Source organism: Oncorhynchus gorbuscha, linkage group LG10 (genome assembly GCF_021184085.1).
Source record: "Oncorhynchus gorbuscha isolate QuinsamMale2020 ecotype Even-year linkage group LG10, OgorEven_v1.0, whole genome shotgun sequence".
In the NCBI taxonomy this organism is placed as follows: domain Eukaryota; kingdom Metazoa; phylum Chordata; class Actinopteri; order Salmoniformes; family Salmonidae; genus Oncorhynchus; species Oncorhynchus gorbuscha.
The window spans coordinates 6,319,130-6,343,403 of NC_060182.1; the positions used below are offsets into that span (position 1 = coordinate 6,319,130).

Genomic DNA, 24,274 nt, shown 5'->3' on the forward strand with positions numbered 1-24,274 from the left:
CAAAATCTAGAGCTGAGATTGTTGTATGCCCCATATATATAGCATTCTATTGGTGGTAAGAATTGTATATAATAATTTAAATTGAAAAACTCAGTGTTGAATCAAGTGTTTTGTACCAGTTCATATTCAACCATATGCCATGGAATTGGTACATCGAAAAGCTCCAATTTATTTTGCAATCTGTATGGTGCAGCTGTCAACATTTCTGTGCTCAGATGAAACTGGTATATTTTTCTATTTATGCCAGTTCCTTTCAGTCAATTAGTATCTTTAACATATGGCAGGAAAACAAGTTCCCTATCTTCTCTCTTTTCCACTTGCCTCCTCCATTTTTGTGGTCGTGCTGCAATCATTTGGTTGTAAATGTGGATTGAGCAGATATTCCCATATATTTTTGATTACAGCATATGTGACATAACTCCTCTGTTTCTATTCATAATATATTTAACAAATATAATACCTTATTTTTTTTTATCCATTAAGAAAATGTTTTATCAATATATTTGAATTTAACCATAACATTTGTTCTCTCTTTTCTGGTTAAACTGAAATTGTAACCAGCTTTGTTATGGCTTTTTTATTTTTTATTTTAAAAGGGCGATACTTTAAAACAAAATTTCATTTTTCAATTAGTCAGAAATGAGAAGTTGTAATCTGTAAAGGCAAAAAAAATGACATTTTTTTAACAAAGGACGAGCCTTAATAATCTACTGGAGAACCATTTTGAGTTTAAGTATAACTTATGTACGAGTGAAGCTTTTAGCGAGAGGTTAAAAAAACTTTCATAATTTTAGCACCCCAAACTCATATTCATTATTTAAATAGACATGTTTAATTGTGTCTGGCTTAGCATTCCAAATCAAATTAAATATGTAATAACACGGAGTATAGCAAAAACATTAGGAACACTTTCCTAATATACCAAACATTAGGAACAGCCTCAATTTGTCAGGTCCAGATCTGTTATTAGGCCTGTTATTAGGCCTGTTATTTGGCCTAAAACTTGTGTGGTAATTTGGCAAGAGGGCACAAACAGATCTGGGACCAGGCTAGAATCCTAGCAGCTCTCGTTTCCCCCTAGAAATTCCTTTCGTTCCAACCCAGGCCTGTGAGAGAGAAGTGAGGCCTGGAAATGGAAAAACCCCTTTTCAGTGCGGTTGGTTAGAAAATATTAAATAAAAATGTACTTTTTCCATTAGATGTGGAAACCTATTTAACACCAATCTGCATAGTTCTGTTTCTCTCTCTCACACACACACACACACACACACACACACACACACACACACACACACACACAGAGAGCAAGCTAATGATGCGATCTCTCACATGGGACATAGTCTGTCCATATCCTAGCTATAGTTGTACTACATGGCTCCATTGGCAACCACATGCTTTATGGGGGAGGACGTAAGGTAACACGTTTCAGATGTTTTAAAGACGATAGTAAAACTTACCGGTTTACCTGATCCAGAGCAGAACATTACATTTACATTACGTCTGCTAAATGACTTAAATGTAAATGTAAATTTAAGTCATTTAGCAGACGCTCTTATCCAGAGCGACTTACAAATTGGTGCATTCACCAAGCAACTGCTTCCTCTGTCCCTGAATGTCCCCTGAATGTCCCCGAATGTCCCTGACTGTCCCGACTGTCCCCGACTGTCCTGACTGTCCCTGACTGTCCCCCTGACTGTCCTGACCCCGACTGTCCCTTACTGTCCCTTACTGTCCCTTACTGTCCTGACACATTCAAATCTCACAGACACTGAAAAACATCATCCATGGTGGGAATTTATTTATCCTCACCACTGAATCACAATGAAAACCATTGAGGTTTGACTTGGCATTCTAGCAACAGCTCACAGTTGACACTAGCTCTCAGGAGCCCAAGTGGTTGGTTGGTGGGTGTAAGATATATATTACCAGTCAAAAGTTTGGACAAACTAACACATTTCAAGGGTTTATTTTTACTATTTTCTACATTGTAGAATAATAGTGAAGACATCAAAACAATGAAATAACATATGTAGTAACCCCCCAAAAAAGTGTAAAACCTTTGACTGTGACCAAGTACCCAATGGTCAATCTGACAGAGCTCTGGAGCTCCTCTATGGAGATGGGAGAACATTCCAGATGGGCAACCATCTCAGCTGCACTGCACCAATCAGGCCATTATGGTAGAGTGGCCATACAGATGCCACTCCTCAGTAAAAAAGGCACATGACAGCCCGCTCTGAGTTGACCAAAAGGCACCTAAAGACTCTCAGACCATGAGAAACAAGATTCTCTGGTCTGATGAAACCAAGATTGAACTCTTTGGCCTGAATGCCAAGTGTCACGTCTGGTTAAAACCTGGCACCATCCCTACGGTGATGCATGGTGGTGGCAGCATCATGCTGTGGGGATGTTTTTCAGCAGTAGGGACTGGGAGACTAGGCAGGATCGAGGCAAAGATGAACAGAGCAAAGTACAGAGAGATTATTGATGAAAACCTGCTCCAGAGCTCTCAGAACCTCAAACGGATTAAATTGAAGACAGACGGAAGCTCCGAACACCTGTGTGGAATGGAAGAATGGCCGCCAGAAATGTGATGTCACCGAAAACCTACTCCAGAGCGCTCAGGACCTCAGACTGGGGTTAAGGGAAACAGGAAAACGACCCTAAGCACACAGCCAAAACAATGCAGGAGTGGCTTCATGACAACTCTGAATGTCCTTGGAGTGGCACGGATCTGACCCCAGTCTCTGGAGAGACCTGAAAATAGCTTTGCAGCGACGCTCCCCATCCAACCTGACTGAGCTTGAGAGGATCTGCAGAGAAGAATGAGAGAAACTCCCCAAATACAGGTGCCAAGCTTGTAGCGTCATACCCAAAAGGCCAAAGGTGCTTCAACAAAGTACTGAGGAAAGTGTCTGAATATTTATGTAAATGTCATTTGTAAACACCTGTTGTGATATTTTTTGTGTATTGTGATGTCATTATGGGGTATTGTGATGTCATTATGGGGTATTGTGATGTCATTATGGGGTATTGTGATGTCATTATGGGGTATTGTGATGTCATTATGGGGTATTGGGTGTAGATTGATGAGGAAAAACAACTACTTAATCCATTTTAGAATAAGGCTGTAATGTAACATAATGTCGAAAAAGGTCAAGGGGTCTGAATACTTTCTGAACGCACTGTAAGTGATTAATTTACAATATTAACACAATTACAATAATATTGTTAACAGGGACAATTAGAAAGAACAAAAATGAAGGTTAAAAATAACTATACAATGGACAATAATCTTACCGCACACACTCAGGGGTCTGATTACTTTCCGAATGCACTGTAATTCCAAAGTACACTCTGGCAAAATGTACATTGTTTGGTTAATAAAGCAATTTGAATTGAGAGAGAGTCTAGGTCCAAAAGGCTTAACAGCTTTCACCCCCAACCTTAAGACTGCTGAACAGCTAATCAAATAGCTACCCCCCCACACACACACACTTGTTTGTCACTTTACCCTACCTACATGTACATATTACCTCAATTACTTCGAATAACCTGTACCCCCGTACTTTGACTCGGTACCGGTACCCCCTGTATGGCCTCGTTATTTTATTGGGTTACTTTTTAAAACTTTATTTGGTAATTATTTTTCTTAAAACCGCATTGTTGGTTAAGGGCATCAAATAAGCATTTTACGGTAAATTCTACACCTGTTTTATTCTGCGCGTGTGACAAATAAAATGTGATTAGATTTGAAGCGATGTCTCACTACAACTGTACCACTATTCTGAAAGAGCAAACAGAGCATTTTCTTCCTCTAGATTTTGGTGCAATTGTTACTCCTTTTTAGTTACTGGGAAAATAGCAAGCTTTCTATGTAAAAATGACTTACCAAGTAGTAATAGTTTCACTTCCCTGGACGCTTTGTCTCGGTCTTCTCGTAGGTTCCGATCAATCATTTTACTCCTTTCCATCGCTGCTTTATCCTCCTGGCTGATCGTGCAACCCATTTTCAATCCCTTAGTTAGCTAGTTACTTCTTCAATATCTGGTTTGAATGGCAGCTACCTCTCATAAATTGTTGAGGTGGAAAATAGAAAACGGTTCCGGTGCTTTCGCGATTAGTTTCGCCCAGTCAGAGACAGAAAAAGGCGTTGGCACTCGACGCGTCTCGACCACTATAGCTGCTATCCCACATGGGAAAGAAACGACATGCGGACAAACTCACGCCACCAAAACAAGTGTGGTTTCGCGTTGAAACAACGACGGATGCTGCCCAAGTAGTAGAAACGGTGCAATCGTTTTCTAACGTAAAGCTAGAGCCTGCGACCTAGGCAAGTTTACTAAGAAAGTAGCTACGCAAAAAAAAGATATATACTTTCCTATTACAAATGTTAATAACGTAGTAAAAAAAAAGAAAACTGGTGAGTAGCTCCCTCGTCCCAAATTCTTTCAAAACTATTGGCTCGCCAGCTCGTAATACCACTCAAAGCTACAGTGTAACTGATTCTTAAAATATCTACCTACAAAATGTCAAAGTCTTCTTGATGTTGTCGCATATGGCGAGGTGGTGTACGCATCTGCCAGCTGCGCTCATGGTACGTCACACCAGCCTAAAAAGACAATCTATATTTGGGGGATGGATGGAAAAGGATGTGCCTCTCTGACACTATAATAATATCGGCCTACACATTGCTCTGGTCTCAGTAGGAGATGCTCAGTAGAGGTTCATTCTCACCATTGAATATGATTGTTGCAGCAATCCAAAAGCCACTATTTGAGGTAATACAATACAGGTTCTCTTTTTTGGGGGGGGTCAGAGGAACTTTTTTATTTGCAATGAGCTCCCCCAGTGGAATTTTATCGTCCTTACAGGCAGCTCAGATTTATGAGGGCACATCTGCATCCAGTCAAGACATGATGAGACAGACATCATCAAATGTTAAGTTTAATTGACAATTGCATAATTTAATTGGCAAATTAGATCAACATAGCCTATTGATTATAAAAGGCACAGCCACAGGATTTTAGAAGACAGGTATGTAATTTGATATGAGCAAAATGTCCTCTCCTTCTAAAAAAATAATGTTTAAATAAATCCCTATGTATTGTCATATATATATATATATATATATATATATATATATATATACACACACGTCAGTGGTATATGTCTATTGAGCATAAGAGCAACTGACTCAATAGATCCTCTGTAGAGGGGGATGGTGGGATGAGAGAGGAGAAGGAGAGAGCATATCAGAATCCTTTTCTCCTCTCGTCCTCTTGCTCCTCCTACCCCGCTTCCTCCAAAATGTCATTGGTGACAGGTTACCATGGAAACAGTGGATGGATTTCATCGGGGGAATGGACTCTACGAGGTGTCGAAAGCGTTCCGTAGGGATAATGGCCCATAGTTAACTCCCAATGCTTCCCACGGTTGTGTCAAGTTGGCTGGATGTCCTTTGGGTGGTGGACCATTCTTGGTACACACGGGGGAAAAACCACAGCAGCGTTGCAGTTCTTGACACATTCAAACCGGTGTGCCTGACACCTACTACCATACCCCGTTCAATCTTTTGTCTTTCCCATTCACCCTCTGAATGGCACACAATCCATGTCTCAAGTCTCACAAATCCTTCTTTAACCCGTCTCCTCCCCTTCATCTACATGTCTCCTCCCCTTCATCTACATGTCGCCTCCCCTTCATCTACATGTCTCCTCCCCTTCATCTACATGTCTCCTCCCACTTCATCTACACTGACTGAAGTGGATTTAACAAGTGACATCAATAAGGGATCATAGCTTTCACCTTTATTCACCTGGTCAGTCTATGACATGGAAAGAGCAGGTGTTCCTAATGTTTTGTACACTCACTGTATAATCCACAGCATAAGTATTAACTTGACCATGCTTAAAGAGATATTCAATGTCTGATTTGTTGAAATATAACTACGATATTTTAGTTAGGAATTTTGTATTTATCTTAAAAATATATATAATTTGTCTTCCAGTATTTTGTGTAGATTGTTGACAAAAAAAAGACAATTAAATCAATTTTAATCCCACTTTGTAACACAATAACATGTGAGGTGTGGGTCTGAATGTGGGGTCTGAGTACTTATGCAAGGCACTGTAGATTACTCTGCATTTCATCAGAGAAGTCAGGAATAAAGTGAAAAAAGCCCATGTTGACTGGCTCCTCCCTCTAGCCTGACTACTCTAGCCTGGCTCCTCCCTCTAGCCTGACAACTCTAGCCTGGCTCCTCCCTCTAGCCTGACAACTCTAGCCTGGCTCCTCCCTCTAGCCTGGCTCCTCTAGCCTGGCTCTTCTAGCCTGGCTTCTCCCTGTAGCCTGACTCCTCCCTCTAGCCTGGCTCCTCCCTCAGCCTGGCCCCTCCCTCTAGCCTGGCTCCTCCCTCAGCCTGGCCCCCCTCTAGCCTGGCTCCTCCCTCTTGCTTGACTCCTCTAGCCTGGCTCCTCCCTCTAGCCTGGCACCTCTAGCCTTGCTCCTCTCTCTAGCCTGGCTCCTCCCTCTAGCCTGGCACCTCTAGCCTTGCTCCTCTCTCTAGCCTGACTCCTCCCTCGAGCCTGGCTCCTCTAACCTGGCTCCTCCCTCTAGCCTGGCTCCTCCCTCTAAACTGGCTCCTCCCTCTAAACTGGCTCCTCTAGCCTGGCTCCTCCCTCTAACCTGTCTCCTCCCTCTAGCCTGGCTCCTCCCTCTAGCCTGGCTCCTCCCTCTAACCTGGCTCCTCTAGCCCGTCTGCTTGTGCTCCCTTGCCAACTCCTTATGGATTTGCATCTGTGGCTTGACAATGACAATGGAGTAGACAAATGCATAAACAGACCTAGAACACGGCTATTCAACAGCCCCCTAAACTGACCTGGGACCAGGCTATTCAACAGCCCCCTAAACTGACCTGGGAGCAGGCTATTCAACAGCCCCCTAAACTGAGACAGAAGCCGCTTCAACACTCTTTGATCCCACTGAAAGGTCAGAGGGCGTTTGAACCAACCTCCAGGAGGCCCTCCCTCCCCCCTCCCTTCCTCCCCCCTCCCTCTCTCCAACATCAAAACAACGGCTGAATCCATCATTTGAAAACCAACGAAACGGAAGCCCCCCTTCATGACGTTGATAATCAGAAACAGCTGTACACGTCGCAGACTGGCCCCTCCCTCTAGCCTGCCCCCCACCATGACGTTGATAATCAGAAACAGCTGTACACGTCACAGACTGGCCCCTCCCTCTAGCCTGGCCCCCCCCACCATGACGTTGATGATCAGAAACAGCTGTACACGTCACAGACTGGCCCCTCCCTCTAGCCTGGCCCCTCCCCCCACCATGATGATCAGAAACAGCTGTACACTTCACAGACTGGCCCCTCCCTCTAGCCTGGCCCCTCGCTCTAGCAAAACAACAAATTTGTACCTTGTCAGCTCGGGGATTTGAACTTGCAACCTTCCGGCGACTAGTCCAACGCTCTAACCACTAGGCTACCTGCTGGTTACTAGTCCAACGCTCTAACCACTAGGCTACCTGACGGTTACTAGTCCAACACTCTAACCACTAGGCTACCTGCTGGTTACTAGTCCAACGCTCTAACCACTAGGCACCCTGCTGGTTACTAGTCCAACGCTCTAACCACTAGGCTACCTGCTGGTTACTAGTCCAACGCTCTAACCACTAGGCTACCTGCTGGTTACTAGTCCAACGCTCTAACCACTAGGCTACCTGCTGGTTACTAGTCCAACGCTCTAACCACTAGGCACCCTGCTGGTTACTAGTCCAACGCTCTAACCACTAGGCTACTTGCTGGTGACTAGTCCAACTCTCTAACCACTAGGCTACCTGCTGGTTACTAGTCCAACGCTCTAACCACTAGGCTACCTGCTGGTTACTAGTCCAACGCTCTAACCACTAGGCTACCTGCTGGTTACTAGTCCAACGCTCTAACCACTAGGCTACCTGCTGGTTACTAGTCCAACGCTCTAACTACTAGGCTACCTGCTGGTTACTAGTCCAACGCTCTAACCACTAGGCTACCTGCCGGTTACTAGTCCAACGCTCTAACCACTAGGCTACCTGCCGTCCCTACACTCTAACCACTAGGCTACCTGCCGTCCCTACACTCTAACCACTAGGCTACCTGCCGGTTACTAGTCCAACGCTCTAACCACTAGGCTACCTGCCGTCCCTACACTCTAACCACTAGGCTACCTTGCCGCCCCAGATAAGAGGGAGAGAATGAGAGGTGGTGAACGCCGCCTAAGAGAGACAACCACTGTCGAGGTCAGTGAAGACGGAGGTCAAAGGTTCATAGAGGAAGAAGGAGGGTTCGAGATGACCTCATTTTAAAGCAGTCAACTGGGTGGAGATTGTTATGGGTTGCGAGCGATCAAGCCAATGATCAGAGTTTGGACTTGTGACATTTATGGAATGTTTGGATTAAGGTTATTGGTCAACCAGTCACCATTATAATCATTTGAATAGCAAAACATAATAAAAAAATACAAATGTAGGTGGAAAAACAATTGTTTTCCCCTCCTCTGCTCTTGACTGCATGTGCTGTGCTGCTGGAGGGAGGGAGTTGCCTTGGCAACCAAAGACACGTTTGCCATAACACCTAGCATGTTGTAACGACAGAAACGGACTCAACCGGGATGAATCCGTCCCGTTGTCAGTTAGCTGCTTCTACAAAACAAACAAAAAACGGTCAGAACGACAGATATTTAACTTGTCAGCTCAGGGATTCGATCCAGCAACCTTTCGGTTACTGGCCCAACGCTCTCTAACCACTAGGCTACCTAACTCACGGTAGAGTCAATTTAACCCCCCCCACAAAAAAAAATGTAACGCTGTGATTTCAACTCTCCTTGATTTACTGTGTGACAATCTTCCTTCATGTTATAGAGCCTGTCAGTCAGTGCTGCTGTTAATGCTGCTACTCCTGTCAGACCTCTTTCATCACGTTCTTCCTGCTTCATCTGACATCTGTGACATCGTCCAATGACACCATCACTCTCAATGTCTCCCGCCAATACAACCTACAGAGATACATGTTGAATGGTCACACGCACACACACACACACACACACACACACACACACACACACACACACACACACACACACACACACACACACACACACGCATGATGATTAATGGGCATCATTTAAATAATGTCACTTAAACATATCTAAGTTATTTATCTAAATTTGTTGACAGCGTATTAGAGGTCATGAAAAATAAGTGGTCCGAACACTGGTCACATTTGACAGCGTATTAGAGGTCATGAAAAATAAGTGGTCCGAACACTGGTCACATTTGACAGCGTATTAGAGGTCATGAAAAATAAGTGGTCCGAACACTGGTCACATTTGACAGCGTATTAGAGGTCATGAAAAATAAGTGGTCCGAACACTGGTCACATTTGACAGCGTATTAGAGGTCATGAAAAAGGACACAGAGGTTCATCTAGTCTATATCTTTAATTAACTCTGTGATTGGTAACCAATACAGAAGAGATGTCAAAATAGAAAGAGACAAAAACAGAACGGACAGATCCAAAAACCAGTCAATTTCTTCAAGGGTCAAAATAAATTATTCAATACAAAAATAATGAATAACTGAATAAATTAATATACTGTCAATCTTTTTTTTAAATCAACCATCTAGCTATATATACTATATATATACCCTATATATACTCTATATACTATATATATATACTCTATATATACTATATATATACTCTATATATTATATATATACTATTATATACTATATATATACTATATATATACTCTATATATACTATATATATACTATTATATACTATATATACTATATATATATACTATATATATATATACTATATATATATACTATATATACTCTATATATACTATACATATACTATTATATACTTTATATATACTATATATATACTATACTATATATACTATTATATACTATATATATATACATATACTATTATATACTATTATATACTATATATATACTATATATACTATATATATATATATACTATATATATACTCTATATATACTATATATATACTATTATATACTATATATATACTATATATATACTATATATATACTATTATATACTATATATATATACTATATATATACTATATATATACTATTATATACTCTATATATACTATATATATATACTATATATATACTCTATATATACTCTATATATACTCTATATATATACTATATATATACTATATATATACTACTATATACTATATATATACTATTATATACTATACATATACTATATATATACTCTATATATACTATATATATACTATTATATACTATATATATACTATATATAGTATATATATATATATATACTCTATATATACTATATATATATACTATATACTATATATACTATTATATATATACATATATATATATACTATATATATATATATATACTATTATATACTATTATATACTATATATACATATACTATATATATATACTATATATATATATACTATTATATATATACATATATATATATATACTCTATATATACTATATATATACTATTATATACTATATATATACTATATATATACTCTATATATACTATATATATACTATTATATACTTATATATACTATATATAGCCGTATAGACAAACATTTTCATGTTCTTCCATTTGAGGACATCCTCCATGCTACTCAAGGTTCATGTTGAAAACATGCTATATGGTCTGAAATACGAATTGAAGGTTGTTCTCTGGCCGTATTAAACTGCAACCCGTTGAAAGACAACTCAGGACGACATTGATTTTTGCCTCACCACCCCATTTTCTTTTCATGCAACATAAATGTGCTAGAAACAGAAACAGTCCTATTGAAAAACAACAGTTGGCACTGAAGTCATTACACAAGATTGTATCCCAAATGGCCTTCTATTCCCTACATAGTGGACAACTATTGACCAGGGTCAATATGGACACAAGAAAATTAGGAACGTTTAAGTTCTTCTCTCCAAAAAACTTTTCACCGAAATCTAAAACTTCTCAGAGTGCTTTGGTCGATAAGCGAGGGAAGTGAAGTCAACATTATCACGATCTGATAAATTTACACATTTGCTTTGGCAATGTCTGTTTTTAACACTTTCATGTCTATAAAGACAGACAGACAGACAGACAGACAGACAGACAGACAGACAGACAGACAGACAGACAGACAGACAGACAGACAGACAGACAGACAGACAGACAGACAGACAGACAGACAGACAGACAGACAGACAGACAGACAGACAGACAGACAGACAGACAGACAGACAGACAGACAGACAGACAGACAGACAGACAGACAGACAGAGACTGACAGAGAGAGAGAGACGGAGCGAGAGATAGACAGTGAGAGAGAGACAGAGCGAGAGAGACAGAGCAACAGAGAGAGAGAGAGAGAGACAGAGCAACAGAGAGACAGTGAGAGAGAGACAGAGCGAGAGAGACAGAGCAACAGAGAGATAGACCAAGAGAGACAGTGAGAGAGAGACAGACCGAGAGAGAGACAGAGCGACAGAGAGAGAGACAGAGCGACAGAGAGAGAGAGAGCGACAGAGAGAGAGAGACAGAGAGACAGAGAGAGATAGACAGAGCGACAGAGAGAGACAGAGAGAGAGAGAGAGAGAGACAGAGAGACAGAGAGAGAGAGAGAGACAGAAACAGAGAGAGAGAGAGAATACAGGAGAAGGGCTGAGGTAAAAGCGTGCCATGTGTAAGAATCATTCATCACACCTGTCTGTCTGTCACCTTTGCTGTGTAGCCACAACAAGCCGTGGGTGTTTCTAGGTAAACACCACAGAACACTTAGCCTGTACTGTCAGCCACAACAAGCCGTGGGTGTTTCTAGGTAAACACCACAGAACACTTAGCCTGTACTGTCAGCCACAACAAGCCGTGGGTGTTTCTAGGTAAACACCACAGAACACAGAACACTTAGCCTGTACTGTCAGCCACAACAAGCCGTGGGTGTTTCTAGGTAAACACCACAGAACACTTAGCCTGTACTGTCAGCCACAACAAGCCGTGGGTGTTTCTAGGTAAACACCACAGAACACTTAGCCTGTACTGTCAGCCACAACAAGCCGTGGGTGTTTCTAGATAACACCACAGAACACTTAGCCTGTACTGTCAGCCACAACAAGCCGTGGGTGTTTCTAGATAACACCACAGAACACTTAGCCTGTACTGTCAGGCACAACAAGCCGTGGGTGTTTCTAGGTAAACACCACAGAACACTTAGCCTGTACTGTCAGCCACAACAAGCCGTGGGTGTTTCTAGGTAAACACCACAGAACACTTAGCCTGTACTGTCAGCCACAACAAGCCGTGGGTGTTTCTAGGTAAACACCACAGAACACTTAGCCTGTACTGTCAGCCACAACAAGCCGTGGGTGTTTCTAGGTAAACACCACAGAACACTTAGCCTGTACTGTCAGCCACAACAAGCCGTGGGTGTTTCTAGGTAAACACCACAGAACACTTAGCCTGTACTGTCAGCCACTCGTCAACGTTTACCTGTAAACACCAGGGACATTGGTGGAGGTTGGCAATTGGTTTTGTCGAAAATGGCACTCTATTCCCTACGTAGTGCACAACTTTTGACCAGGGCCCATAGGGTTCTGGTTTTAAAAAATGAGTGCGCTATATAGGGAACAGGGTGCCATTTGGAACTCAGCCCCAAATCTTTTGAATCTGTCCCCATTTTATAAGCGGCTTCAACAGCTGTCTGCTGCCGTCCGACTCTCAACTGACATTTTGAACGAAGTTGACATTTGAACACACTGAAACTCCACACGTCCCTTCCGTGACAGAGAGAGGGCTCAAATGGAGCTGAGGAAAATATGGAGGGAAAAAAAGCAAAGCTAGATTTGTCATTATACCGTATCTATTCTAAACAGTAATTATTGCCTAACCATTTGTTAAATCGTGCCAAATAATCTACATCAACATTCTCTTGGAAAATAAGATCAGATAATATTAGTAGTTAAGAAGTTGTTGTCTGTGTGATATCACAAGTACACAACAATATTTATTTTGTTGTATTTTACCTTTATTTAACCAGGCAAGTCAGTCAAGAACAAATTCTTATTTTCAATGACGGCCTGGGAACAGTGGGTTAACTGGTCTAGGAACAGTGGGTTAACTGGTCTAGGAACAGTGGAACAGTGGGTTAACTGGTCTAGGAACAGTGGGTTAACTGGTCTAGGAACAGTGGGTTAACTGGTCTAGGAACAGTGGAACAGTGGGTTAACTGGTCTAGGAACAGTGGGTTAACTGGTCTAGGAACAGTGGGTTAACTGGTCTAGGAACAGTGGGTTAACTGGTCTAGGAACAGTGGGTTAACTGGTCTAGGAACAGTGGGTTAACTGGTCTAGGAACAGTGGGTTAACTGGTCTAGGAACAGTGGGTTAACTGGTCTAGGAACAGTGGGTTAACTGGTCTAGGAACAGTGGGTTAACTGGTCTAGGAACAGTGGAACAGTGGGTTAACTGGTCTAGGAACAGTGGGTTAACTGGTCTAGGAACAGTGGGTTAACTGGTCTAGGAACAGTGGAACAGTGGGTTAACTGGTCTAGGAACAGTGGGTTAACTGGTCTAGGAACAGTTGGTTAACTGGTCTAGGAACAGTGGGTTAACTGGTCTAGGAACAGTGGGTTAACTGGTCTAGGAACAGTGGGTTAACTGGTGGGTTCTAGGAACAGTGGGTTAACTGGTCTAGGAACAGTGGGTTAACTGGTCTAGGAACAGTGGGTTAACTGGTCTAGGAACAGTGGAACAGTGGGTTAACTGGTCTAGGAACAGTGGGTTAACTGGTCTAGGAACAGTGGGTTAACTGGTCTAGGAACAGTGGAACAGTGGGTTAACTGGTCTAGGAACAGTGGGTTAACTGGTCTAGGAACAGTTGGTTAACTGGTCTAGGAACAGTTGGTTAACTGGTCTAGGAACAGTGGGTTAACTGGTCTAGGAACAGTGGGTTAACTGGTCTAGGAACAGTGGGTTAACTGGTCTAGGAACAGTGGGTTAACTGGTCTAGGAACAGTGGGTTAACTGGTCTAGGAACAGTGGGTTAACTGGTCTAGGAACAGTGGGTTAACTGGTCTAGGAATAGTGGGTTAACTGGTCTAGGAACAGTGGGTTAACTGGTCTATGAACAGTGGGTTAACTGGTCTAGGAACAGTGGGTTAACTGGTCTAGGAACAGTGGGTTAACTGGTCTAGGAACAGTGGGTTAACTGGTCTAGGAACAGTGGGTTAACTGGTCTAGGAACAGTGGGTTAACTGGTCTAGGAACAGTGGGTTAACTGGTCTAGGAACAGTGGGTTAACTGGTCTGGGAACAGTGGGTTAACTGGTCTAGGAACAGTGGGTTAACTGCCTGTTCAGGGGCAGAATGACAGATTTGTACCTTGTCAGCTCGGGGGTTTGAACTCGCAACCTTCCGGCTACCCTGCCGCCTCTACACTCTAACCACTAGGCTACCCTGCCGCCTCTACACTCTAACCACTAGGCTACCTGCCACCTCTACACTCTAACCACTAGGCTACCCTTTCTGCTCAAATACATAGACCAAATAAAAGCAGTAATGTATTCAGAGTCTAAAATAACCTAATGTGCCAGCTTGCTATAAATACCACTGGTGAAGAACCAGCTGTGAAATGATCCTGTTAACACATTGTCTGCATCCAAAATGGCGCCCTATTCCTCATATAGTGCACTTCTTATGACCAGGGCCCATAGAGCTTCAGATTGAGATACAGTCAGAAATGGAAAGTGACTAAATCTGTATTCATTTCTTGGTTGCATTAGGAAGCGGAGAATGAGAAAGTGAACGTGGAATAAACACGCGTTTCATACAAATGGATTCGGCCTTTCTGTGATCTGTGTGTTGACCTGGTTCTTAACCCCTATGTCTGCTACTGTATGTATGTCTATAGGACTGGAGTTTGACATTTGTTTAACTGATTGTCTTGGTGCAGGGAGAGGGGGGGGGTGTACATCCACACTAAAACAAAGATTGCGAAGTGGTAGTATGATGTTCTCTCCAGAATATAAATCAGTGGGAGGATTGACAGGAAACAGGGGAGGTAGATTGACTGTCTGTATGTATTTGATGTAATGGGTTTTGGTCTTAATGGTAAATGGGTACCAATGTTGTTATACCAGGGTTAGGGTCAATTACATTTAAATTCAGTCTATTTTGGAAGTAAAACTTTTTTTTTTAAAGCATTGAGGATGATTGGAATTGGAATTTCAATGGAATTTCCCCCGAACCCTTCATCATACCTCCTAGAGGAACCCTGATTCAAGTGACAGTCCCAAAGAATGCAAATGATAATAACCTGAATTCTTCAAGAGACGATACCAAGTCTATATGATAGGTTCACTGTAACTGTAGCTCAAGAGCAATGTCTCACTGACTAGGTACATCATGTATGTCCCATAATCCAACTGTAGCAACGGTGGAAAACAAAATCGTCAAACAGCATCAAATAGAATTAGAACCCCAGACGTTTTAAAGGACAGGTCATCTACCTGCCGTTTCCACCACAGGACTTCTACGCCGATGTTTGGCCTGCAGACGAAGGCTTTAATGTTTCTACCTCTGATGCCTGGTCCAAAAACCGGCCTACTGTACGAATGAACGTCCAATACTAGAGTTCAGGCACTGTCCAGCACGGTCCTGTTTACTCTGCAGCAGTTTTCCGCTAGGTTGATGTCATCGTTCAGATTCAGATCCTGCTGCTCCAAGGACTCCGAGGTCTTCTCGATAATCTGTCCAGGGATGTGGAAGTCAACAGGCGTGTGTTCCTGAACCAGAGTGTTGTCCTGACGAGGTACATCTCGAAGAGGGCCCCTCTCCCCCGCCTCCTCCTCGGTCCTGCTAGCCCTGCTGTGTGCCTGGGTGGAGGGCTCCAGATTGCACCCTGTCCCCTGAAGGAACTGGAGGAAGTTCTCCTCGATGGAGGCCTCTCTGCTGGCCAGCTGATCCCCATCGCCCGGCCCTGCCCGCTTAAAGAGACAGGCCAGGCTTCGGCCCAGCTCTGTTCGGATCTGCCGATTCAGACAGCCGTAGAAGAAAGGGTTGGAGGTGAAGCAGAAGTAACCAATCCAGGTCACAACTTCTTCCAGCTGGGTAGAGACCAAGGAGGCCTGGGGGGTAGAGACCAGGGCAGCATACAGGTGGAAGGAGAAGTAAGGCAGCCAGCAGCATAGGAACTGGCCTCCAACCGCCACCAGGACTGCCGCGGCTTTACCCCCGTTGAAGGTCCTCTGACTGGGGGTGCGGAGTGGAGGACATGGGCCCCCAGAGCCCCCCAAGCTGACAACCATGGTGGAGTGGCTGCTGAGGGACTCGGAGCGGTGAGGGCGGGGACCAGGTGTGTCCATCCCGGTCGGTAAGGGGCCATGCTGCATGGCTGCCACCCGGGCTACTTTAAACATGTTACAGTACACAATAAGAATGATCAGTACTGCACACAGGAAGTAGACAAAGGTGAAGAAGACCATGAAGATTAATCGTGTGGTCCCTCCTCCTCCAGTCCAGTGTAGGGAGCAACGTCTCTGGCTTGGAGGACCCGGGATCATGGGACTCCCTAGTCCCATTCCAAGTCCGACACCTACCCCCTGGTTTCCCTGGGGCACCCAGCCCAGTAGAGGCAGAGCTGACATCACAATAGCTTTGACCCAGATTCCGACTAACACTGCCACAACCACCCCTGCTGTCATTTTCACCTCATGGCGCATCGGATGGACGATGTAGTAATACCTCTCCACGTTGATGGCTGAGATAGACAAAATGGCAGCACTGACCAGCCCTACACTCAGGCAGAGGTAGCTCTGGCAGAGTGCCTCATCATGCACCAAGATCCGGTCCGACAGCATCCCCAGAGGCATCAGAACCAGAGCCGCCAGTAGGTCGACCAGACACAGATGGAACACGAAGGCGAACTTCCTCAGCTGCAGCGTCTTGGTGATGACGGCCATGACAGCTAGGTTGCCAACGACGGCCAGGAGGTCCATGAGGAGCATGGCAACCAGGGCCAGGGAGTGGGTCAGGGACAGGGGGGCTCCGCTGGCGCCGATGCCCACAGGAAAACTCACGTTGGGGTGCAGCGAGACTGGGAGGGCTGGGAGCCATGGCCCTGAATGAAATAAATAATTCATTTTATTAGGCATATTTAAAATACATGTAGAATTGCCTCAGCCATTTGAGTACAACAATACATACACAAACAATTATCAAATAACATAAACACAAAGTCTACCAAGTCAGTACAAAATTTGGATAACTTTCCGCAAATTCCCAGATTATTCCAGAAATCGGAGTTGGAGGATTCCAGATTTCCTGCTTATTCCTTCCTTATTCCTAGAATCTTCTAAACAACATTTCTGGAAAACCATGGGAATTTTGAGAAGGCTACCAGAATTTTGCAATCTTCGTGGATACCAACCTGGAGATCTGGAGAGAGAGTTGGAGGTGTCCCAGGGGGAACTGGAGGTGTCAGACGGAGGCTCCATGCGAGGATGAGAGAGACGGAAGGAGAGAGGCCAGGGAAACTCAACGGCCCATCACCCATCCTCCCCTGCAGTGGGATTGGGCTGAGGATCTGGGGACTGGTTTGGGGATTAGCAACAGATGTTTGGTTGGTGGTGGTACTGTCTGTCTGGGACAGGTAGAGCTGGACAGGCCACCCTTGGCTGGTGGAAGTCTGGCAAAGTCCCACTTTTAATTCCAGAGACAAAGTCCGGTCGCGCACCGGGTAACCCAACACTAGATGCTGGAAGTCTGGACAGTAGATGAGTTGGGCCTCTGTAGTGGTAGGATAAGGGATGGGATGGACCCTCTGGAGTGCTAGGAGAAGAGATTGGGTGGGCCTCTTGAGTGGTAGGAGAAGAGATTGGATGGGCCTCTGGAGTGCTAGGAGAAGAGATTGGATGGGCCTCTGGAGTGCTAGGAGAAGAGATTGGATGGGCCTCTGGAGTGCTAGGAGAAGGGATTGGATGGGCCTCTGGAGTGCTAGGAGAAGGGATTGGATGGGCCTCTGGAGTGCTAGGAGAAGAGGTTGGATGGGCCTCTGGAGTGGTAGGAGAAGAGGTTGGATGGGCCTCTGGAGTTGTAGGAGAAGGGATTGGATGGGCCTCTGGAGTGCTAGGAGAAGAGATTGGATGGGCCTCTGGAGTGGTAGGAGAAGGGATTGGATGGGCCTCTGGAGTGGTAGGAGAAGGGATTGGATGGGCCTCTGGATTGGTGGCAGAACGGACTGGATGGGCCTCTGGAGTGGTAGGAGAAGGGATTGGATGGGCCTCTGGAGTGCTAGGAGAAGGGATTGGATGGGCCTCTGGAGTGCTAGGAGAAGGGATTGGATGGGCCTCTGGAGTGCTAGGAGAAGAGGTTGGATGGGCCTCTGGAGTGCTAGGAGAAGAGGTTGGATGGGCCTCTGGAGTGGTAGGAGAAGAGGTTGGATGGGCCTCTGGAGTTGTAGGAGAAGGGATTGGATGGGCCTCTGGAGTGCTAGGAGAAGAGATTGGATGGGCCTCTGGAGTGGTAGGAGAAGGGATTGGATGGGCCTCTGGAGTGGTAGGAGAAGGGATTGGATGGGCCTCTGGATTGGTGGCAGAACGGACTGGATGGGCCTCTGGAGTGGTAGGAGAAGGGATTGGATGTGCCTCTGGAGTGCTAGGAGAAGAGATTGGATGGGCCTCTGGAGTGCTAGGAGAAGAGATTGGATGGGCCTCTGGAGTGCTAGGAGAAGGGATTGGATGGGCCTCTGGAGTGCTAGGAGAAGGGATTGGATGGGCCTCTGGAGTGCTAGGAGAAGGGATTGGATGGGCCTCTGGAGTGCTAGGAGAAGGGATTGGATGGGTCTCTGGAGTGCTAGGAGAAGGCTTTACCTAATGATGATCCCGATAGGTACAGCTCTTTATATCGTTGCTCATAAGGAACGCTGCATCCTTAGGGACGTTGAGAGGTTTCTAGTTGGAGAGGTTGAACTCTGAAACAAAGGTGAAGAAACATTATTGGTTAAAAACAGGCATTCAAATGCAGTCATTGGAAAATGAGCCAACACACAGCTGTTATGAACTGCATTCGGTTTCTGTCAGAGATAAACCTTTTGTTGAGATCAACATATGCATGTAGTAAGAAAGAGCTTCAGTACAGAAAAGCTTTGAATGTCATTCACTGTCTGACCTACTTCAAATAACGTCATGTAAACATTACAAAGCCACATCAACAGCCTTCTAAGAAATCAAAGAGAGGGATTTTCCTATGTATGAAGCAGGGTCCAAATACAGCTTCCTCCTTTTCTGTTTGTAATTATGAGATGTAGAACAAGGCATTTTAACACTCAACACTCACATTTTAACACTTTCATTCTAACACTTTCATTTCAACACTCACATTTTAACACTCAAATGTTACACTCACATTTTATCACTCACATTTTAACACTTTAATTTTAACACTCACATTTTAACACTATTTTATGTCATTGTAAAACAAACATTTTTATAACGATGTTATTATGGCTGTCACAGTAATCCTTGCCTGGTGTACAATCTCCACCTCACCACTGTGTTTGTAATTATGCCACAGACCGCAGTCCTCGTGTACATATATATATATATACATCTTCTAAAGTGTGTTTTTCAGGACAGCCAGCCCTGTCCGGGGAGAAGCTACAAGCACGGAGGATGCAGCCCACCATACATCTCAGAGACAGAAAATCCATAGTGTTGAGAGAATGTATATATATATATATATGTATATATATATGCCATTTAGCAGACGCTTTTATCCAAAGCGACTTACAGTCATGTGTGCTGGGTGGTCGGGATGAACCCACTACCCTGGCTGATTTACCAACTGAGCTACAGAAGGACCACATGTGTCAGCTGTGGTCATGCTACTGATTTCCTAGTTTATAATTGATGTAAATGAAGCAGTAATGTTATCTTTAAAAAGTATACAACTTTAAGAGTATAATATGGACCAAATAGACATTTGTATGTAAATATGAAGAGATGACCGAGTCACTGGCAAAAGATAAGAGCGAAGCATCCATCCATGGGAGTTTTGCAAATTCAAACTATGCTATTTGTGGATTGTCAGGCCACACTATCGATCAGTAATCAAACGTTTACATGCTAACAATCTAAATGTTGTCCTTCTAAAGGGAAGAGCTTCGATGAAACGTGTAGTAATGCTAGTCTAAGGGGAGTAGCTGTCATGGAACTTGGTGTTGTAATGCTAGTCTAAGGGGAGTAGCTGTCATGGAACATGGTGTTGTAATGCTAGTCTACGGGGAGTAGCTGTCATGGAACATGGTGTTGTAATGCTAGTCTAAGGGGAGTAGCTGTCATGGAACATGGTGTTGTAATGCTAGTCTAAGGGGAGTAGCTGTCATGGAACATGGTGTAGTAATGCTAGTCTAAGGGGAGTAGCTGTCATGGAACATGGTGTTGTAATGCTAGTCTAAGGGGAGTAGCTGTCATGGAATATGGTGTTGTAATGCTAGTCTAAGGGGAGTAGCTGTCATGGAACATGGTGTAGTAATGCTAGTCTAAGGGGAGTAGCTGTCATGGAACATGGTGTAGTAATGCTAGTCGAAGGGGAGTAGCTGTCATGGAACATGGTGTTGTAATGCTAGTCTAAGGGGAGTAGCTGTCATGGAACATGGTGTAGTAATGCTAGTCTAAGGGGAGTAGCTGTCATGGAACATGGTGTTGTAATGCTAGTCTAAGGGGAGTAGCTGTCATGGAACATGGTGTAGTAATGCTAGTCTAAGGGGAGTAGCTGTCATGGAACATGGTGTTGTAATAATGGGGAGTAGCTGTCATGGAACATGGTGTTGTAATGCTAGTCTAAGGGGAGTAGCTGTCATGGAACATGGGTGTAATGCTAGTCTAAGGGGATAGCTGTCATGGAACATGGTGTTGTAATGCTAGTCTAAGGGGAGTAGCTGTCATGGAACATGGTGTTGTAATGCTAGTCTAAGCTGGGGAAGTAGCTGTCATGGAACATGGTGTTGTAATGCTAGTCTAAGGGGAGTAGCTGTCATGGAACATGGTGTTGTAATGCTAGTCTAAGGGGAGTAGCTGTCATGGAACATGGTGTTGTAATGCTAGTCTAAGGGGAGTAGCTGTCATGGAACATGGTGTTGTAATGCTAGTCTAAGGGGAGTAGCTGTCATGGAACATGGTGTTGTAATGCTAGTCTAAGGGGAGTAGCTGTCATGGAACATGGTGTTGTAATGCTAGTCTAAGGGGAGTAGCTGTCATGGAACATGGTGTTGTAATGCTAGTCTAAGGGGAGTAGCTGTCATGGAACATGGTGTTGTAATGCTAGTCTAAGGGGAGTAGCTGTCATGGAACATGGTGTTGTAATGCTAGTCTAAGGGGAGTAGCTGTCATGGAACATGGTGTTGTAATGCTAGTCTAAGGGGAGTAGCTGTCATGGAACATGGTGTGTAATGCTAGTCTAAGGGGAGTAGTGTAGTCATGGTGTTGTAATGCTAGTCTGGAGGGAGTAGCTGTCATGGAACATGGTGTGTAATGCACAGCCATGGAACATGGTGTTGTAATGCTGTCTAAGGGGAGTAGCTTGGAACATGCCCTCTGAACATGGTGTTGTAATGCTAGTCTAAGGGGAGTAGCTGTCATGGAACATGGTGTTGTAATGTTAGTCTGGAGGGAGAAGTGGTGGCACAGCCCTTACTGTCGCTTCAGCCCTCTGAGGGTGTGCGTGTGTGTATGTGTGTATGTGTGTGTTTACTGTCATAACCTCACCTGCCCCAACCCCCCCCACACACACACACAGTAATGGAACACACACATACTGTCACAGTGATGGAACACACACACACTGTCACAGTGATGGAACACACACACACACACTGTCACAGTGATGGAACCCACACACACACACACTGTCACAGTGATGGAACCCACACACACACACACACACACACACACACACACACACACACACACACACACACACACACACACACACACACACACACACACACACACACACACACACACACACACACACACACACACACACACACACACACACACACACACACACACACACACAGATGGAACACAACCGCCCATGCTGTTGGTACATTTCCATACTTTTTCAGTTGTGATGAAGGTACACTTTCAAATCAAACTTTATTGGTCGCGTACACAGATTTACTGTTATCGCAGGTACAGTGAAATGCTTGTGTTTCTACGACCAACAGTGCAGTAATACCTAGCAATAAATAATAAATAGACACATAATCCCCCCAAAATTAAAAATTAATTAAGAAATAACAGAACAAACTGGAATATAAATATACAGTGCCTTTGGAAATAATTCAGACCCCTTGACACAACCTAATGTCATGGTAACATCACTGAGAGACACAACCTAATGTCATGGTAACATCTCTGAGAGACACAACCTAATGTCATGGTAACATCACTGAGAGACACAACCTAATGTCATGGTAACATCACTGAGAGACAACCTAATGTCATGGTAACATCACTGAGAGACACAACCTAATGTCATGGTAACATCACTGAGAGACACAACCTAATGTCATGGTAACATCACTGAGAGACACAACCTAATGTCATGGTAACGTCACTGAGAGACACAACCTAATGTCATGGTAACATCACTGAGAGACACAACCTAATGTCATGGTAACATCACTGAGAGACACAACCTAATGTCATGGTAACATCACTGAGAGACACAACCTAATGTCATGGTAACATCACTGAGAGACACAACCTAATGTCATGGTAACATCACTGAGAGACACAACCTAATGTCATGGTAACATCACTGAGAGACACAACCTAATGTCATGGTAACATCACTGAGAGACACAACCTAATGTCATGGTAACATCACTGAGAGTCTAATGGTAACATCTCTGAGAGACACAACCTAATGTCATCATACCTAACATGGTAACGTCACTGAGAGACAACCTAATGTCATGGTAACATCACTGAGAGACACAACCTAATGTCATGGTAACATCACTGAGAGACACAACCTAATGTCATGGTAACATCACTGAGAGACACAACCTAATGTCATGGTAACATCACTGAGAGCTCACAGTTCCAATGTCAGGATAACATCTCAACATGCATTTTTCTGTTTACAGATAGGAGGTCTCTACTGTCCCCTTACATAGAACTGTGTACAATGAACCCTTACAATTAGCCGCAGATTCTAATTGTAGGAACCAGAGTTCCAGAACCAGAATTCTGTTTCATCAATTAGAACATTCAGAACACTTAGTATGTATAACTAGGAGAGGTTTGTTCCTCTAGTCGACACAGCTTGTATTTTATACAGAACAGAATCTCCCGTTTTATACTACGATCAGAAGTCGTTTGAAAAACAGAGAAAGCTGAAACACTACCTCACTGTCCTGACCTGCAGCTCCAAGCGTTCACGTGAAAGAAAGAAGAATTTCAGGTCATGGCAGAATCTCAGTCGGTCTGTTGCTGCTAATTGAGAACCATATGACCCTCCTATCACATGACCACCTGTGTGTTTACTGCTTGAAGGAGAACTAAACCATTGTTGTAACAACAGCACAGCTTGTTTGTCCACTGAGAGAGGTCTAAAATTATACTCTAAAAATGTTTCACCGTCCCAATGTAGATGTTGGAGAGGAGATAAGAGGACCATAGCCCATTTTAAATCTTTTTAAATGGTTCCTCAGCTAGCCAGCTAGGACTGCCCTGTCCACCACCTCCACACCCCCATCTCAACCTCCTCTCCCCTATCTGATCAAACCGTCCCTACCCCTCCTGGATCTCTCTATGTGGCTGACTACAACAGTATGTCCCACTCCTGCGTTTTCTCTCCTTTTTGAATCTCCCCTCTCTCAGTGAATCCTCTCTCCCAATGCACAGACGGAGTGTGTAGCATTCAATGGATATCTTGTTGTCACGAGAGGAGAGGATAAGTAGCATAGCACTACAACCACCGGTATAGTATAGAATGTGGTCTTGACCGATAGTCACGTTGTGATACCTCCACAGACTTGTAATTATGTCTTGTCCTATGTGAAGCTAAAGCAGAGCATTGTGATGAGAAACGATAGGATCACATACCTTTATAATAGTTAGTGTGGAGACGGGCTGCTCTTTCCTCTCCAGGTTCACTGCCTGCTTGG

At 43.8% G+C, this 24,274-nt stretch overlaps 2 protein-coding genes across 2 annotated transcripts in view; both read right to left on the reverse strand.

Moving 5' to 3' along the window:
• LOC124044985 (guanine nucleotide-binding protein G(i) subunit alpha-3-like) overlaps window positions 1–4,530 on the reverse strand; it is a 68,560-nt gene extending 64,030 nt beyond the window's left edge. The window contains exon 1 of the mRNA XM_046364190.1: window positions 3,893–4,530. Coding sequence (XP_046220146.1) covers window positions 3,893–4,010 — 118 coding nt within the window. The 5' untranslated portion in view covers window positions 4,011–4,530. The remainder of the gene's footprint in view (window positions 1–3,892) is intronic.
• Window positions 4,531–14,529: 9,999 nt separating this feature from the next.
• Window positions 14,530–17,639, reverse strand: LOC124044986 (G-protein coupled receptor 61-like). The gene is made up of 2 exons (XM_046364191.1): window positions 17,525–17,639; window positions 14,530–17,215 (listed from the first exon to the last, which is right to left on the reverse strand). Exons 1-2 carry the CDS (start codon window positions 17,589–17,591, stop codon window positions 15,732–15,734), a joined length of 1,551 nt encoding a protein of 516 aa, XP_046220147.1. The 5' UTR covers window positions 17,592–17,639; the 3' UTR covers window positions 14,530–15,731.
• Window positions 17,640–24,274: the final 6,635 nt, after the last annotated feature.

Bases quoted from the DNA above. Each gene is read 5' to 3' on its own strand.
- LOC124044986 (XM_046364191.1), bottom strand. From the start codon at position 17,591: ATGGAGCCTCCGTCTGACACCTCCAGTTCCCCCTGGGACACCTCCAAC. The intron at 17,216-17,524 runs GTTGGTATCCAC...TATTTCATTCAG, and splicing joins CTCTCTCTCCAGATCTCCAG to GGCCATGGCTCCCAGCCCTC.